The 19017-nt window shown below is 36.8% G+C and overlaps 1 protein-coding gene and 1 non-coding gene across 4 annotated transcripts; one reads left to right on the forward strand and one right to left on the reverse strand.

Annotated features, from left to right (window-relative positions):
• Window positions 1-12687: 12687 nt before the first annotated feature.
• Window positions 12688-12758, forward strand: Trnag-gcc (transfer RNA glycine (anticodon GCC)). The gene has a single exon. It is a non-coding gene; the product is annotated as a tRNA-Val (tRNA).
• Window positions 12759-13600: 842 nt separating this feature from the next.
• Window positions 13601-18771, reverse strand: LOC116294229 (uncharacterized). 3 transcript variants are annotated; one of them, XM_089038290.1, is made up of 7 exons: window positions 18620-18771; window positions 17835-17887; window positions 17276-17378; window positions 16495-16565; window positions 15894-16000; window positions 15354-15463; window positions 13601-14568 (listed from the first exon to the last, which is right to left on the reverse strand). In XM_089038290.1, the coding sequence occupies exons 4-7, from the start codon at window positions 16548-16550 to the stop codon at window positions 14200-14202; spliced, it is 642 nt and encodes a 213-aa protein (XP_088894416.1). In that variant the 5' UTR covers window positions 16551-16565; window positions 17276-17378; window positions 17835-17887; window positions 18620-18771; the 3' UTR covers window positions 13601-14199. The 3 variants fall into 3 exon arrangements, with proteins under 3 accessions (XP_088894416.1, XP_088894415.1, XP_088894414.1); XM_089038289.1 differs by lacking the exon at window positions 17276-17378; XM_089038288.1 differs by having other exon boundaries at window positions 16495-17378.
• Window positions 18772-19017: the final 246 nt, after the last annotated feature.

The following is a 19017-nucleotide window of genomic DNA, read 5'->3' on the forward strand; positions in this document are numbered from 1 at the left end:
CCCCCTTATTGGCCCTCGTAAGCACATGATTACTCGTGAGATGATAGAGTCCCACGAAAAAGTAAGTACTTGATAGATGACCGGCAGTAAGCCTCATAGTGTGTTGTTAATTTAAGGCTGTCTTTTAATACGTTCTTTATCTGCTGATCATGCCCAGTAAATAATGCACTAATAATGATATTATTAGTGAACACTAGTTTGAACTATGATAAAGAGCAAAATAAAGGTATTGAAAATTATTTTGTAGTACAAAGTGATACGCATGAGGTAAGGAAACTAATGTGCAGTGTTTAGTACTTCAAAGCTTCAGTTTCTTTCAGTTTTTGTTATCAATATTTATAACCACTCTTTCAATAAAAAATATAACTGTTTAAGGAACTAATCTTATTGAAAGAATCCGACATGTTCCATTTTCATTTCATTATTCCTGGTCATTGCCCAGAACTTTTTTCTTAAAAGTGTTTGATGGAATATTTTACACCCTTGAGTAGTGTGCAATAGTGGACTATCTTAATGTAAGAGTCTAGAGGTAGATGAAACTTATTTTGGGCCATCATCAGATTTATCATCTTACCGAGTCTACTGAAGTTTATTAGTAAGCTAATATATCTGATCATTGATGGTGGACAATTTTCAAAATATAATTTATTTCCACACTCTCTTCTCTATTTATTATCATATCATCAAGGCACCAAAAAAAGATATTTAAATATTTAAATTGTATTCTTTCCATTGAATCTTACCCATGCACGAAAAGAAAACCCTGTCCCAGGAGGGTTCCATTTGCCTTTTTGCACTGTTTATTCCGTACATATCATTTAAAGTGTATATGACACGAAAACATTCCATCATTTAAAATGTATAGTTTGTTAGTAATAATAAATATATCGTAACAAAATTTGTTTCAAAAGCTTATTTCTTGAGATATTTGCGAAAGTTAATCCCAATTTGTGACGTCATTTTGTTGACACGTACTCTAGATTCAGTAGTAATGTACTAAATATAAATTGTAATTCATATGAATTAACAACAAAAGACATATTTTAGTCAGCCTCATTTGATAGCTTACGTAGTACTCTTCCAATGTTGGGAAATTGAAAAGCGTACTACTTGAAATTAAGATTCTATATTCAAACATATTTCATGTATTTGCAACTAAATCTGGAGACTTGTAAACAAAATGACGTCACAACTCGTGCTAAAATTTTTTGAATTTCTAGAGAAATGCGTTTTTGGAACAAATTTAACCGTGATATTCTTATTAATGCCAATAAAATACACATTCTTAACATTAAAATTTTTTCGTGTCATATACACTTTAACTTCACACCTTAGTGTCAAGATTTTTGCTTGTAAAGAAGACAGAAGAAAGCCTCGGGACAAGGGTAGAAAAGCAAAGGGTTTGATGAAGCATTTTTGACTGATGTCTTTCTAATAATTATTTATCAACTGTAAAATCTTCAACACTCACAGGTTTAACTTTTGCTACCTCATGCCAAAATAATATTTCCATAACTGTCAATAACTGATGTTATATAGACAAAAATTGTTTAATCTAATTTTTTATTGAATAGTGGGAATCATATGTCATACTAAAATATATTGCAGTTTTGAAACATTCATTTACATTAAATAAATTAGTAAGGAAATTCAGAGCATACAATTGCAGCTATTTGTTTTGAGCTGTATTTTGTTCACTTAAGTTACTAGTGAACAAAGGCAAGCTCAACATTATTTGAGTTTTAAAATTTGCAGAAAAATTAAAAATTATATAGAAAGAAAAAACATTTCTGAAAAGCTTAAAATTTTCACATGATCAAATCTACAAATCTACGCCATGTTTTGAAATAATGTTCCCTCTACCGAATTGTTTTGTGTTTTCTCTAAAATATATGATATTCTCTGTCTTAACTTCAGAACTGTCAAAAAATTATTCTAAAAAGTTATTTACTTTTTTGCTTTGTTGCAGTTTCAAACTTTTTATATGTTTAAGTTTTCTCCTGCTCAAAAAACAAGTTGACACCATATATCACATGGATTAAAACTCAGAACAATAGGTATAGAAATAACAATAGACTCGCATTTAGCGGCTTTAATCGATGGGATTAAATCTGAAACACCACCTAGAGAAACCAGGACAGCCTTCTAATTAATTCATTCCAAAGAAATCAGTCTCCCTTAAACAATGGCTAGCACTGGCGGCCGTACAATTCTACTGCCGTCTTTGTTGTCGTCCCCGTCCGCGTTGCTGTATTTTATGGTTATTCCATGATTCAAAATGCTTGTATTTACAAACTGTAATACTTTGCTTATATTTCAATCTATATATGATTTATATATGATATGGACATTTCTGAAAACGATCCAAAATTTCGTGGTGATTGTGTATTGTCATAGTTTGAATCATCGCGAAATGTGACTTATGCTTGAATGCCACATTTTGCGATAAGAATTTGTCGCAAACTGTGGTGTTGAAAATTGAACCACAGTTTGCGTTGACGCAATATATGGCCAACCCTAGATATGACCATGTTTTGCGATCAACGCAAACTATGGGTTTCGATTGCACACCACATTTTGCGATCGTCTTGAAACACATTTTGCGTTGACGCATACTGTGAGTTCCAGCCCATGGGCTATAGGCTTGACTTCAAACACCACAGATTGCGATGACGCAAACTATGGTTTTCGATTGCACACCACATTTTGCGATCGACTTGAACCATGATTTGCGTATTCATTGTACATAACTTTTACAAATATTTTCACATAATACTATTCCATAGGTTATTAGACAATCGTGTAATGAAACAGAGAGCAATTCATTAATTTTTTTACAAAAAAAAAAAAAGGAATTTTACGCTCGTACGGATTTCATAAAAGCAAGCTTGGACGAGAAAAGGGCTGGCTGCACTTTGATAGACACAATGAATAATTTTAGCTGATCACCTGCCTTAAAACAGTATATTATTTTTGTGATTGCCCTGTGGTGTATTTGTGTTTTATTATGTACGATCGTCATATATAATTACATGTCAATCAATGCAAATCTAACATTTCCTCCCTTCTTAGTTATGAATCACTGTGATAGAAAAAATAACTCAATAATAATGTCTCTGAATGTTCATATCTATTATGACTGTCCTAATATTGTTCATACATATAACGTTTTGGTGGGCTTCTGTGCCTTGTTGGGTATCGATGTCCTTTGCCTTGTCCTTCTTGCGTCATGTTGCTCTTAGCGGGGGTAACTTTCTTGCTTGTCTGGGTTGTGCTGACTGATGGCTGTTCTACTGCTGATGGGCAGACATCTTCTGCTGGTCTTGGTTGAGGGTCGCTTTGATTTTCATCATGCTTCCTTTCTTGGATTTGGTCTGTGTGCCTTCTCCAATAACTTCCAGCTTCTGTTTTGACTTCATACATCAATGGTCCTAGTTGTGTGTTGATGGTTCCATTAACCCACTTGTCTTGTCCTCTGTAGTCTCGAACTGTCACTGGCTGTCCATCATCAAACAAGCGTATAGGTGTTTTCTTCTCAAGTGCTTTCTTCATTTGTTTCTTCTGCACTGTGCTTTTTATATCTGGCTTCATCAAATCCAGACGTGAACGTATGTTTCGACCAAGGAACATTTTGGCTGGTGTTTCGTTAGTGGTAGCATGAGGTGTGTTGCGGTACATCAGTAGGAAATTTGCTATCTTCTTGTTTAAAGAGGCTGATTCTGATTTCATTGCCTTCATACTCTGTTTGAAGGTTTGCACGAATCTTTCTGCTTGTCCATTCGTTGCAGGATGGAACGGTGCTGATCTAAAATGGTGAATCCCATTGCTCTTCATGAATGTTTGAAATTCCTCTGACGTGAATTGCGGTCCGTTGTCAGAAACGAGCTGCTGTGGTACGCCGTTTCTTGCGAATACTGAGCGTAGTACCTCAATAGTGCTTGTTGCTGTGATCTTGTTCATTGGAAACACCTCTGGCCATTTAGAGTGTGCGTCGACTATAATCAAAAACTGTTTGTTCATAAATGGTCCAGCAAAATCGATATGGATGCGTTCCCAAGGTGAACTTGGCCATTCCCATGGGTGGATGGGTACCTTTGTTGGGTTGTTTCGTACTTTGTTACAACCAGAGCAGGTTTTGGTTATCTGTTCAATTTCGGAGTCGATTCCTGGCCACCAGATGTGACTTCTAGCGAGGGCTTTCATTTTCACTACGCCTAGGTGAGTTGAATGGATGACCTCCAATACTTGTTTCCTTAGGGTGTCTGGAATGATTACTCGTATTCCCCACATGAGACATCCCTGATACGTTGTGATTTCATCTCGACGATTGTAGTACGCCAGTAGTAACTTGTCGTCTGGCTTAGTTGACCATCCAGACATGGTCTGTTCATAGACTCTACTTAAGATCTTGTCCCTTGTTGTCTCTCGCCTGATTGTTGCGCTTGTCACTGGTAACTGTTCAAACTGACTTAAGTGAAAAATGTCAACAGCTTCTTCCTTTTGATCCTCTGGGGTTTCTTCGAACGGTAGTCTTGAAAGGGCGTCAGCGTTAGTGTGTCGCTTAGTGTTCCTATACTCTATGTCGTAAGTATAGCCTGATAGAAACATAGCGTATCGCTGTAGTCTTGTAGCTGTGGTCACTGGTATGCCTTTGGTTGGGCTGAAGATGGTTACTAGTGGTTGATGATCCGTAACCAACGTAAACTGTCTTCCGTAAAGGTAGGTGTGGAATCGTTTGATTCCAAAGATGATTGCTAATGCTTCTTTGTCAATTTGAGAGTAGTTTTTCTCTGCTTTCGTTAAGGTGCGAGAAGCGAATGCTATTGGTCTTTCTTGTCCATCGATGATATGGGACAGAACTGCGCCGACTCCATATGGTGACGCGTCGCATGCTAAGCGGATAGGCTTCTTGGAATCATGATGACACAATACCAAATCTGACGTGACCATCTCTTTTACCTTCTCGAAGGCTTTGTCACATGCTTTCGTCCACTGCCATGCTTTACCTTGTTCCAGTAGCTGGTGGAGTGGTCTCATTACCGAGGCTAGGTCTGGTAGAAATCTGTGGTAATAATTTACGAGGCCAATGAATGCGCGAAGCTGAGTGACATTCTTTGGTGCTGGAGTATCACGCACTGCTTTAATCTTTTCCTCTGTCTTGTGTATGCCGTGCTTGTCTATCTTGTGTCCACAGTATTCGATCTTATCTTGGAAGAACTGGCATTTGTCTAGGTTGACCTTGAGTTGGTACTGTTGCAGACGGCTCAACACACTATCCAGATTGTTAAAATGTTCGGTATTGTCCTTACCAGTTATTATCATGTCATCTAGGATGCATTGGACTGATGGTATTCCTTGCAGAATCTGTTCCATAGTCCTCTGCCATATTGCTGGTGCAGACGCGATTCCAAACAACATCCGGTTGAACTGGTATAGACCCTTGTGCGTATTTACAGTTAAATACTTCTTTGAGTTTTCTTCCATCTCCATGTGTAGGTAGGCTTGCCTCAAATCGATCTTTGTGAACTTTTCTCCATCTGCTAACGATGCGAACACATCTTCTATCCTGGGTAACGGGTACTGGTCCACTGCAAGCTGGGGATTAACTGTGAGCTTAAAGTCTCCGCAGATTCTTACTCTTCCGTTTTTCTTGAGTACGGGAACTATGGGTGTGGCCCATTCGCTTGTTTCCACTTTGGATATTATTCCCATTTTCTCTAGCTCGTCTAATTCTCGCTCCACCTTTGGTCTCAAGGCATATGGTAGTTGTCTGGCTTTCAGAAATACTGGTTGCGGTTCCTCTTTGAACTTTAATGTCGCCTTGATGTCCTTCACTTTCCCAATTCCTTCTTCAAAGATTGTTGGATATTTGTTTAAGATATTGTCTAGTGCGTTGTTGGTACTTGCAGGTTCCTTATTCAGTGTTAACACGTTGTTTATCTCTTTCCATTCTAACTGTATCGCTGCTAACCAATCTCGGCCAAACAGTGCTGCTGTGCCTCTCTCGACTAGATATAATTCGAGGTTTTTCTCTTGATTGTTGTACTTTACCTTGACGCGTGTGATTCCTAACGGATGAATTTTCTCTCCTGAGTAGGTTTTTAAAACAACTTTTGTGGGCTCAATTTTAGCCTTGCCGACTTGCTTCTCAAATTCATCTTTAGACATAACTGAAACTGCTGATCCTGTGTCAAGCTCCATTGATACTTTCTTTCCATTAATATTTAATGGTAGTTGAATAGGCTTAGTTTTCTTCTCTTTTATCGAATTAATGTCTAAGCTTCCTACGGGAAGTTCATTGTCGCTGTCCGACTCGTCTTCGCTATCGGCATTGTTATCGAGGGCGTGTACATTCCGGCGTGTATGGCGGCGTGTTTGTTGTCTGCGTTTAGCTAAACATGCTTTCTCGATATGTCCTTTCTTCTTGCAAAAATAACATGTAGCTTCTTTATGTTTACATGAATTAGATAAATGACCTGGTTTATCACATCTAAAACACGTATTATCTCTTGGTTTAAGCTGATTTTCGGTTGGTTTTCTAGGCTTTGCTTTAGCTATCTTGTTTACACCAACTTCTTTGTGCTTACCTTGTAATTCAATGGCGTCTTTCGCGGCCATTTCCATTGCTACGGATATTGCGATAGCTTTTTCCAGTGGTAACGTAGATTCTGAAAGCAATCTTTTCTGTATTCCGGTATTACGGATTCCACATACTAATCTATCTCTGAGTGTGTCGTTCAGGTTATCGAAGTTGCAGTGAATCGCCAACTTCCTTAGTTGTGCTACATAGTCGTTTATAGTTTCTCCTTCGTCTTGCATTCTTGTATGAAATCGGAAACGTTGAGTGATTACAGACGGTTTAGGCGATAGTTGTCTCTCCAAAAGGTGTACGATGGTATTATACTCAAGCTCAGAAGGCTTTTCTGGAGCTGCTAAATTTCGTAAGAGATTATAAGTTTTACTTCCAAGTAGCGTAAGAAGCGCGGGAACTTTCTTCTCTGTTTTGATCTCGTTGACTGTAAAATATTGTTCCAAACGCTCGATGTACGCACTCCATGTTTCTGTAGCTTCGTCGAATGGTTCTATTCTTCCAATAAAGGCCATTTTTGTTTGTGAAAACCAAGGAAATCTCACATTATTTCAAGAAGAAGTCCTCCGAATTTTTACAATGTGGCCATCCTCGTCGCCAGTAATTGTGGTGTATTTGTGTTTTATTATGTACGATCGTCATATATATATCCCTTATATATATATATATATATCCCTTATATAGGTTAATTCCTCCAAGTTTTGAACGATCCTCCCTTTCGTAGTTCTTAAAAACAAGTGTTCCCCCACAAAAAAATAAACATCCTCCCTCCCCCCCTCCCCTCCCCCTCCCCCCCCCCCATAAATAACGATCGTTCCCCAACTCCTCAACAAGAACAGAAAGTTTAAATTTAATGTGGACTGGGTATTAAGATTTATTTTGTTCTGCTTGAAGTCTTAATGCCCAGTTCAATAAATCCAAATTTTGGAAACATCTAAAGGGATTCTTTACTCATGATCAAGGCGAATCCTAAAGCCTAGTTTATAGCCCTGAACATGAAATGCCCTTTTTACTGGTTTTTTTTCATTGTCTTTTTTATATTTTTCAAATGGAAGTAACTAATATTCTTCTGGATACCCTTCCCCCCCCCCCCTCTCAAAGCTCTGTGTGCCACATTTCCAGGCTTCCCTTTCCAATTTTATTCACTTTTTTCTCCCAGTGGAAAAGTCTCACCAGTGTAAATTAATTTTATATCGGTAACTTTTTCCCAGTTTCACCGCACATGCATGGTAATTTAGAACTTTAATTAGGCAAAGTTACCGTGTTCATTCAAGTCAAACGATTAAGTCAAACCACGATTACAGCCTTAGCGCATAATCAGGATTTCAGCTCGAGAGATGTCCAAAATTTCTGGCGCGCGCCGCCAACATTGATGGGTTGCAAGTTGCGAAAAACCCTGTTTTTCTGAGCGCTTACTTAATTGATGTCTCCCAATTTAGACAGAAAAAGAAACATCGCATTTCGAAAGTTCAGAGAAACAAACAAACAAACAACAAAAATATGGTGAAGTTCTTCAATCAGCAAGAGGGCCCATGAATTTCCCATATTTATAACACATCTTTATGCAGCTGCTGCTAGCACCCTAGCCTTTTCGAATTCTTCCTTTTCTTATCCAAATGTTTTGGGGGCCTAAATAGCTACCACTTAGATGTTGATAATCACTAATCATTGAAATCCACATGTAAACGGGGTGGGCTCAACCCTATATAGACCCTCTTTATCGAACTATTCTTCAGTCTCGGCCGGAAGACATTAATTGAAAAAAGCATTTATGTTTGATTCCTTTTGCATTGTCGCAGGTTGGTTTTATATCGTAAAGCATCAATGTCAGGGACCGCTAAGCCAGAGAAACAGGTAAACTCCTACCAACTCTTTGCTTATGGTGGCGCGCAAATGCATGATATAAATGGCGAGACAGTGATCCCTAATGCTTGTTTGTCTTGGCCAAATTCTCAAGCCCTATACCACTCCATAATGGTCTGATCCGCGATCCCTGAATGGCTTTTTGATGAGAGACAGGAAAAATTGAATCCAAATTTCGAAAACAATCGGAATATTTCTAAATAGTGGGAGAAAAGTGGGAAAACCATAACCCAATGTTGGAATATTTCAAGTACTTTTAAAAACTATTTTTTTAATCCTCTGCAGCTATTTAGGAAGGGAACAGCATTTTTTCTCAACTGAAAATATAATGGGGATGTTTGAAGATTAAAAACCAACATTGGGAATTAAATGGGGTTCAAAAATGGAATCCAAACTTTCCAATAAGATAAGAATGTTATTGCCGATGAGATCTCAAGTTTGGAAGTTATTATGATTATGATATGGCGAATGATCCTAAATAAATTATCCTATGAAGGTTTTTGTCAGTGTAATAAGAATTGTGTTTCTTTAGTCGTAAAAAAGGGAGGGGCTTCAAAGAGAGGGGGTAGGGGGGCTTATCAAATAAGCCAGGGGGAGCCTAAAGAGGAAAACGGTAGCATATAATGATGTGCTATGAAAAAAATTATCTGTTACTAACTGATTTATCGCATGGCGTGAATGTAGTATATTTATCACTCTGTCATTGTCGTTTAATATCAGCATGAGCCCAGTGGTTAATTTGGGCCTTTTTGGGTAGGTTTCTGCCCCAAGCTTTTCAAAACCTTTACCATATCCAAGACCAAGAATTTTGATTTTCGAAACCAACCCCCCCCCCCCCCCCCCCCCCCCCCCCCCACAACAAAAAAAAAGACATCCCATTTTGACGTTACATCGAAAAAGTCTATTACTTGGACGTAATTTGTTCCCATTTCAGACCACATGTCATTCCCTTGAGAGTAATATTCATTGTTCTTGTCGTATCCATATTCATGTGTCTTCTCATGCACAACCATATTTAAACTAAAAAATTTTCCTCTATGGGACTGAATTGGGAAAACATGACTCCCTTATAAAAGTGGGGCGGGGGTCCTCGTCGGAAATTCCGAAAATGACCCCTAAAAGGGACCTGTATATTGGGATAATGGGTGTGGCAGTGATGAAATTTCACCCCTGAGAGGGACCAATCAATAACGCATTTTTTTGTTTAGTTTCTCGATTTTATTTGCATCAAACGCCGTCTGCTCTAACAAATTCATGATGACGTCGTCATATACAAATCGCTTGCTTTTTTGTAGACCTTATACCCTAAAAGGGACCACAACATTCAGTTGGTGCGCATTCTCGTCTTTATCACCCTAAGCGGGACCAAAACCCTGATTTCAAACCCTAAAAGGGATGACATGGACCCCGCGCCCCCTTTCATAAGGGAGTCCCCCCCGGGGGTTAAAAGATGTTGCCCTAAATGAAATTGATACTCTGGCTGAATTCATATTTTCTCTTTGGTTAGGAGTATAAAATTCAAATTCTGTAATATATTTGTCGTCCCCATAACAAAACATAACGATTCATCAAGCAGCTGATAGGAGTGCCCTTCTCACTCTTTACCTGGTGGAATTCTTTTGCTCGTGGATCAGCCAACGACAACTTAACCGTTCGACATTTTCAGAATCATGTCTTCTTCTTTACTTGCTAATATTTTGGATTGCCTATTCAACATCTGTATTCATCTCTTTTTCTTCAAATGTTCCATACAGTAATTTTTTTTCAGGAGGAATGGTGTTATCGATTGTCGACAATTCAGTCTTTATACTTGACTAAACGGTCTTTATTTTGAAAATACTGTGTGGCAAATACATGCATCTTTATCACATCAATACTATGTACATAGAATAGAATAGATTAGAATGTGGACATAACGTTAGTTGGCGTCCCCTATCTAAATCTAAATTGAACATGACGTATGATGTTTTCGTGACAGTGGGTTATACGTATTCCCGACCAGAACGTACGGTATGAGTTTAGCGTGATGCCATAGGTCAGTAGCGTGACGCCCCGAGCTGTTGAAGGTCCTCTATCATTTCAAACGAATATTGCCATAACTTTTCCAGCATTAAAAAAAAAACCAAAAAAACAAAAAAACAAAAAAAACAAAAAAACAAAAAAACAAAACAAAACAAGCTAAAATTAATTCCAGTCTATTTTACGTGATATGAAATTAGGATGCTGGTTTATATCATAATATAACACTTGAGAGCCGGTTCCAAGTGCTATCAGTGAATCAGATACATAAATTAGTCTTCGGTTTCGAATTGAAAAGAGAGAGTGGAGGTGAGGTACAGCTACAATAAAGATAGCCGTATTTTGACATATCGTAGTCTACCGGCTTTAGAACTGAAGCACTTACAATTGAAGACCTTAGTGTTCGGCTTATATTAGGTGAATACATGTTTATTTTTGTTTATGTATTTTTATTAATATATAAATTTTTTATTTTTTTATTTTTTTAGTTAACTCAATCCTAACTCAAACTCAATTCAACCTCTAACTCAGCAAATAGCCAATCCCACAACAGTCCAATAAATCTACGAGAGACTAAAGTGATCTTCATGGTTAGGCTTGTCATTAAACTTATTCCTTAAACTTATGGCGATTGCAAAAAGCCCGTGAAGTAGTATATTATTAAACACAGTCCTTATTAGAAGTCTCTTATTCAGTTTTAGTTCACGAGTTTTTCACTCTATACTAATAACTTCGATCTCTTTAAAATCTCGAATATTGTAAAACGCCGATGCAAATAATACTTTAGTAACTATTATATTTTGCGGAGTGTCTAAATGTCCGCAGCCGGTCACATAACTCAAAATGCTAAATAGCCGGCAGTCCGAAACTTTTCATAAACTCATCCTAGTAGTATTATACAATGGATCCTAATGTATCCTACACGAATAATGATTTACTATAAAAACATTATGCAGCGAACACTTTCTTTTTATCATGTTATCACACTCTTTAATAACAGAGCTCACATAACTCAAAATATATTATTAAGCTAAATGGCTGGGAGACGAATATTTTAAATAAAAATCAAGGTTATATAAACTAAAATCCAAATCCAATGTTCCTATCTCGATAAAGAACCGTTTCGGACTGCCGGCAATTTAGTGTTTTGAGTTACGTGACCGTCAGTTGATTACCCTATGACCAAAAATATGGAAGTGCCATGAAAGGGAGCTTAAATATAGTATGCTTTTATATCGAGATAGGAACATTAGGTTTGGATTTTAGTTTATATAACGTAACCTTGATTTTTATAGAAATAAATTCGGACTGCTGCTCACTTAGCATTATGAGTTATGTGACCGGCTGCGGACATTTCAGACACTTCGTATATTTTATTTTGAGTCTTTTGAGTCTTCGCTCTATATTCGCTCTCTTCAACATACCTCAGACATTATAGAGTAAATCTAAGGTCGTAAACAAACAATACAGTTATTACCTATATATTTTTTAGTTCTTTTAAGTAAAAGGTTTCAATTTGTCTCGAGTATTTTTTACGAAGTTTATATATCTACAGAGATCTACAGACTTCAAGCAATTGGTGACTTTGAACGCAAATATGTAACGTAGAACGAAACCAAAAAACACAAATAAATTTACACTACCTCCCCGACGGGCTTATCTGTTAAGGTCGGTTCTGCCACAGAGATATTTGAAGCCATTTTTCAAGTATTCTATCGAGTGTTTTGATTGGCCATTTTATTTCGTCTACGTCATAGGTCAGTTCTGCCATGGAGGTCCGTTTCACCACGGCACATTTGATAAGACGCGGACGAACAATAGATGATCTCCGTGGAGTGCTCGTGATCCCGTCGGCCGCTAGAAATTCAGTCTATTTCTGTCGAAGCCAATAACTTTAGAACGCAGAGGACAGAGCTAGCCAGATTTCGTTGAAAGGTACTTTAATAAGTAAAAAAGACATTTTTCTTTCCAGATTTTTGCATTATTGTTGAATTTCTTAGATAGCGGTCGTCGACATAGGTGATATAGAATCGCGCGCTTGCAAAATCGCCACAACATATGTCGAGCGATGAAGTGTATTAGAAAAACAAGCCGAATAAGGGACAACTTTATTTGAAAACTTGCTACTAATTAAAACCGCCCGGGATACCACCGTGATATTGAAAACAAGTAAGAAAAGAGGTCATTCATTCCCATTCTCCAATCAGTATATGAATGCACTGGTGGTTCAGTGGTAGATTTCTCGCCTGACACGCGGGTGACCCGGGTTCGATTCCCGGCCAGTGCAATCTATTTTGTCTTTAATGAATAGCGAAGTTTGGAGAACCTGGCAGTAGGATGAGTTTTTCATTTGCAGTTTAGTGTTTTTTAAGTCCTTCTTTTCTGTCGTTTGTTCTGTCCTTTTTTTTTTTTTTTTTTTTTTTTTTAACCTTCTTGGATGCATTTGTGTGGTTTTTGAGAACTAATGCATACTGTTTGCTCATGTTTGAAACTGGTTTTATTTTAAAATATTTTACTCAACAGAACATATTTTCCCCAATGTTTCTTTTGTAAGATAATCGTTGAAGTTTTATGCAACAAATGTTGCGTGTAAAAAGTATCTCGTGCACATTTGCACTTGAACTTGCACGATGCACAACACATGATTCACTTGCACACCAAATTCAAGTTCAACCAATTGCTTGGCAAGGTATTCACAGCATGAAAAATCTGATTTAATGAAGCTTAATGGTAGCATAAAGCTTGCGTAAAGAAAGGATATACACTCCTTTAAGACAACATTACGTTACGTAAAGTTCGGCTTTGAGTCAGCTTTAAGCCAAGACTTAATGCACTATAAAGAGACTTCTAACTTTAAGCTGTCGTAAATGATAGCTTAAAGTCTTCCTAAAGGTGCCTAATGCTATCGTAATTGTCGCTTAAAGTAACTTAAAATCTAAGAATAAACCACTTTAGTAACTTACTGTAAAGGTGGATGATTTGTATATCATTTTCAGTATATTCAAATTTTAACTGGATTTGATCATCATCAGCTATTCAATGCCCCCACACCCCGTTACGTTTTTGTTCCCAATCGTTGTTCACCCGGTCTCTTCGAACCAAACGATTATAATCAACAACTTAACAACCTTGTTCATTTAAGAATTTATTTATTTATTTTTCAATCAAAACATACAACAGATCATTACAGAAAACTCGCTAATATTTTCTTTCACCATTTTACAGTAAGACATGTGACTAAGTTTAGTATAAGGCTTTTAATTCAATGATCATTTGCATGATCATATTTTTGACGTACTTTGCCAAAATTTAAATAGAAAATAAAATTTCTGGTTAATGTAGATAATGTACAATGCTAGACTGAAATAAAAGATGCTTGCACCAAAACAGGAGGCAGGAACAAATGAATCTGGTCTAATATTATACTCATATAAGAAATAATTAAAGTTTTTCAGTGGAGAACGACTTTGTTGTTGTGCCTCATGTCATGGCTGCTATCACTTGATGGTGCAAAGCCTCTATATTGAACTTGAACAACTTAAATACAAAATCTAATTTTCACAAACACTACTGCTGTAATTTCTATATCTAACTAATATTTGTTGCCATCACTGTTTGAAAAAAAAGTGATATTGCTTTTGAAATATCCAAAAACTATCATAATATATTATAAATGTATAAACTTAAAACATATAAAGTAACCAGCAGTTGAATTTTTTTAAAATATCTTACAATGGAGTTGAAGTACTAATGTTGGGTACAACCTGACGCACTGCCCATTCTTGGGGGTTGTTGGGGATTGGCCTAGTTGAGAACATTGTGTGCTTCCGTCTTGGCAGCATGCTACGCCTAGATCTCATAGGGAGACTATCTAGATATTTCTGGTCAAGCAGCTCTTTCGTTTTTCTTAAACAAGTCCTTTCCCATGGAAACTTCTTCGTAAGATAAGATTTCAGTTGGGGCTTTCCATCTTCATCTTCAGAAATATCACTCTCGTCAGAGCTCGTATACTCTAAAGTCAAAACTTCTCTATGCTTTTCTCTTTTTTCCTGTCCACAATTCACTTTTTCTAACATATCAAGTTGTCTTTGCAATTTCTAAAAACAAAAACAAAAAAAATTACATTAGTCATCAAAACCTCTGTATATTTTGTTTATCTATTTATATAGTTTAATCAGCAAAGGCTTTGCCATTAAGTTAATAGTAAAATACATAATATGTGAAAATGATATTGAGAAAAATAATAATAATACTAATGAAATAAATTAATCAAATAAGTTAATTAATTAAAATCCCTAGTTCAGTACTTTAAGTATATTAGTTCTAAATATAGGAAGTGAATATTTTTATTGTGAAATGTTCCTTGAATTGATTGGTATTGAGTCTAAGATATAATGCACCTATCAGCAGCTTCCCTGTGGGATCGACCCACAGGCTGACCAGGGTGATGGGTGGAAGAATATAGGAGGATTGGATCCAGCTGTTCCCCCTGGGGTTGGGAAAATTTGTGACATTGGTTTTGCGGCTAAAAAACTGATGTGGGGGATTGTAACCTCCGCATTGAAAATAATTTCAAAACCAATGTCACAAATTTTCCCAACCCCAGGGGGAATAGCTGGATCCAATCCTCCTATATTCTCCCACCCATCACCCTGGTCAGCCCGAGGGTCAACCCCACGGGGAAGCCGCTGATAGGTGCATAAAGTTTACTGTGACACCACTAACTATTGGCATTATGTAGAATTAATCCTGAAAGCAATTAACATTTTGATAGTGTAGGTATGATGCTACCTTTGTATTTCTTTCTAACCTTTAGAATAATAAAACATCATATTTATAAGCATATATGTACCATAAACAATATTTTAAACATTTTACTTACATCTCTTATCCTTCCCTGTCTCCTGCAAACCCTACGATGCTCATCAGCATTGTTTTTCATGTCTCTCGAGTTTGCATCACGTCTGGACTTAAAGTAGGATGCCCCAGCAGCTACGAAGAAGACCAAAATATATATTCATATGAAAAATATATAATATATCGACACCAATAGCACTCATACCAACAAGAAGTCAAAATCTCCTTGTTTTATGATTCTTACATAAATCAATCAAAAAATGTACAATGATTATGAGAAGTAGCAAATAATTGGAACTGTATCTGTATAAAAAGTGGCCCATCCATTTTTAATTCATGGTCATTTAAATTTTTTTCACAAAGTAATTAATGATCCCCTTACCGTGTCTAATGCATGACTTTTTATATATTATCCCTTTCATTTCCATTTCACCCCCTAATGTACTATATGACCAGTTTCTTAATAGCACATTACTTATTGTTCACACTAATTGCATAATAGACACTGCATGGTTTCATGAAAAGTATATGTTAGCTTATTATAAAATATTGCTCTTGTTGTTACCTTTTAGTTGGGCATGAGTCCAAGGGCATTTATCACATCCTCCATTATCACCATCTACAGCTTGGATAACTTTTTCCACAATGTCCTGATTTTCTTTGGCCCCATAACTAAAAGCAAATAAATGTCATTTTTATATACAGTCCATGTCATTGTTGCCCACCGAAAAAAGACATTTACACATTTAGACAAAAAAAATATCACATGTTTTCTCAAACGTCCTGGCATAAGACAAATGCTGAAATACCATTCTCCATCTTTAATCCTTACTAAATGGGATTTTCAATTCACGAGTTGAATTTTACATTTAAAGTTCAGGCTGACGCACACAAGGCAAAGAATACATGATGAAACACGTGATATATCTTTTAGTCTAAATGTGTAAATGTCTTTTTTCAGTGGACAATGTTAATGACATTGACTGTATTAAATACACAAGCTTCAAACAGGGACAATATAATATATTAACAGTCATAGTATATTCAAATATCGTCCACACAGGCATCCCATCCATTGAGAATAGCATGATCGCTGATGGCTTGCACCAATAAAAAAGATAGACACAAAAAAGATAAATGTATTTAGCTATAAATATATAACCTACCTTTCAGTTAAAACATAACCCTCAAAGTTGTCTCCTTTTCTAAGTTTATTATACATGGTTCTAAAGCCTTGCTGTAAGACATAAACAGAATATATGTTAGAATTGTTTCCCTTCCTTAGCATTATGTCCCATAGGATTTTACATGTTACTTTTGAAGAAGGCAGAATTTTAGAGGACATGGCTTATGTTTACATTTCACACCTCGTAGGCTCATGTTATCCGATATAATATTTCAAAATGTAAAACCGCCAAAACTTTTAACTTCAGAAATGTGTTGTATTAACCAATGCATTAAAAAGCCCTCTTGATATTCAAAACAACTAAAATTCTAGAAAACCACACAGATGTGACTAACAACAGTAGTATTTGAATTTCAGCTACAATGATTTGTGCTACCCGAAAAAATATACGGTTTAATACTTTCGAAGGCAGAATTTTAGAGCACATGGCGTCTGTTTACATTTCACACCATGTGGCTCATGTTTTCGAAGCAAGAAACTCTTGATATTTAAAATAACTAAAAATCTGGAAAACCACACAGATGCGAATTGCAACCGTATTATTTGAATTTTAGCTACAATGATTTGTGCTAACTGAAAAAATATACGGTTTAATACTTTCGAAGAAGGCAGAATTTTAGAGCACATGGCGTCTGTTTACATTTCTCACCTCGTAGGCTCATGGTTTCGAAGCAAGAAACTCTTAAATTATCAAGGCGAAACCAAAATGAGCTAAATTTATTTCACACTTAAACTTTAAACTCACTAGAAACTATACTTACACGGCATTGTTGAGGAACCGTAATCTGCTGTGATTTACGGCGGCTCTTTCCAGACTTGCTTGCTCCGAGGCCTGAAGGACTGGCAAGCTCGTTTAAAGGGCAACTTACCCCCCAAAATGACCCATTTTTAAGAGAAAGTACATCAATTGAGAAACACAAAAATTCAATTTTTAGAGGGGATAGAGCATAGTGACCTTCTTAAAAAACAGGTTAGATAGCAAAGCACAATTCAGCTATTTTCACTAGCCATCCTTGGGCAAACCGTGCAGCACAGCAAAGCACAATTCAGCTATTTTCACTAGCCATCCTTGGGCAAACCCTGCAGCATTCTAACCTGTTTTATGAAAAGGTAACCCACCCCCCACACATCCCCCCTAACATGAGCTTGCTTAGGTGGTCAGAATTTCACACTGGAATGCTTTGCAAGTGAAAGGTCAATTCCTGTTTTGGCGCCTTGTGCACACCCCTAGCTCCGCCCCTCCTTCCCTTGCCCCCCCCCCCCCTCCACCCTTGGGAACCAAAATGTCAGCCATCTACGTAGCACTAATGGGTCTCTTACCTTAATAATCTTGTCAGTTTTTCAGGTGCACATGCACTGACTGAGTGTTGGGCCTGGGAAAAACAAAACAAAATCAAAACAAAGCCTTAAGCCAAGCTTGGCGCTGAGAGTGGAACGCTTTGCAGAGGCAGTGGGGAAGCGTTGACGTCAGAACTAGGCTTGGCTGATCTGATTCTATGCCTTTGAAAAAGTACAATATTTCGTAAATCAAATGGCATAGCATGCAAATGCTTGGAGACCAACAACCCAACAAGAATACTTAAAAAGCTGCACTCCACAGAAAGGCACCGATTATTGTTTTGGCCAGCCATGCATGGCCCAATTGGCTTATTCATGCAAATTTACTGATAGAAAATCATCTATTCTGGGTAAAAAAGGAAGAAATCAAACATGAATTTCAAAAAGGGCAGCTCTAGAGGAAACCCCTTCAGCCTTAACTGCATGGTCCAGTTGATGGCAAGTATTGTACCACAAAGAATGTCATAACTCATTGAAAAAGAAAAATTTTGTCTGTCAACTGGTTATAATTTTTTTATTCATCAATTTTAAGCTACGAAAAATTTGCTTTATTTCAACGCGTTAAAACTGCATGGTCCAGTTAATGGCAAGTATTGTACCACAAAGAATGGCATAACTCATTGAAAAAGAAAAATTTTGTCTGTCAACTGGTTATAATTTTTTCATTCATCAAAGCTACGAAAAATTTGCTTTATTTCAACGCTTTAAAAGGGAAAATGTTTCGTAGCATTGATGAGTGAAAAAATTAGAAGAGGTCTGTACCTTACCTTTTAATGTAAGTGTAATTCATGTTCTTTTCTTCTACTGTGACGTGGTATATCTTCTTAACAGACATAGAGATTTGAAAATATCGCTGCAGCAACAAATTACTTAATAGAGGAAAAGCAAAAAAAAAAAATTTTTTTATGCAAAGCTTCTCCGACATGCGTACTAGACGTCTTACACAGGGATCCCAACATTTTTCTTTGCTTGTTCAGTTCCTTTCTTTCTTGTTTAGATAGATAGATACACCTACTTGCAAAAACGTTGCCATACGATATTAGAACATTAGTAATTTAGCGAGAAAGGAAAAAATTAAAAGACAAAAGAAAAAGTTCAGCTTCAGTGATCTTCTTTTGTTTTTTAATATAATTCCTATCCCACTAAATCACTAATGTTCTATTTT

Source organism: Actinia tenebrosa, unplaced genomic scaffold, assembly GCF_029948245.1.
Source record: "Actinia tenebrosa isolate PJP-AT-01 unplaced genomic scaffold, QUT_ActTen_1.0 PGA_scaffold5__44_contigs__length_20552954, whole genome shotgun sequence".
NCBI lineage: Eukaryota > Metazoa > Cnidaria > Anthozoa > Actiniaria > Actiniidae > Actinia > Actinia tenebrosa.

Coding starts and splice junctions, on each gene's coding strand:
- LOC116294229 (XM_089038288.1), bottom strand. CDS start 16,673: ATGTCCTCTAAAATTCTGCCTTCTTCAAAAGTAACATGTAAAATCCTA. Junction 16,001..16,494: donor GGTTATGTTTTAACTGAAAG/GTAGGTTATATA, acceptor ATTTGCTTTTAG/TTATGGGGCCAAAGAAAATC. Junction 14,569..15,353: donor GACAGGGAAGGATAAGAGAT/GTAAGTAAAATG, acceptor TTTTGTTTTTAG/AAATTGCAAAGACAACTTGA.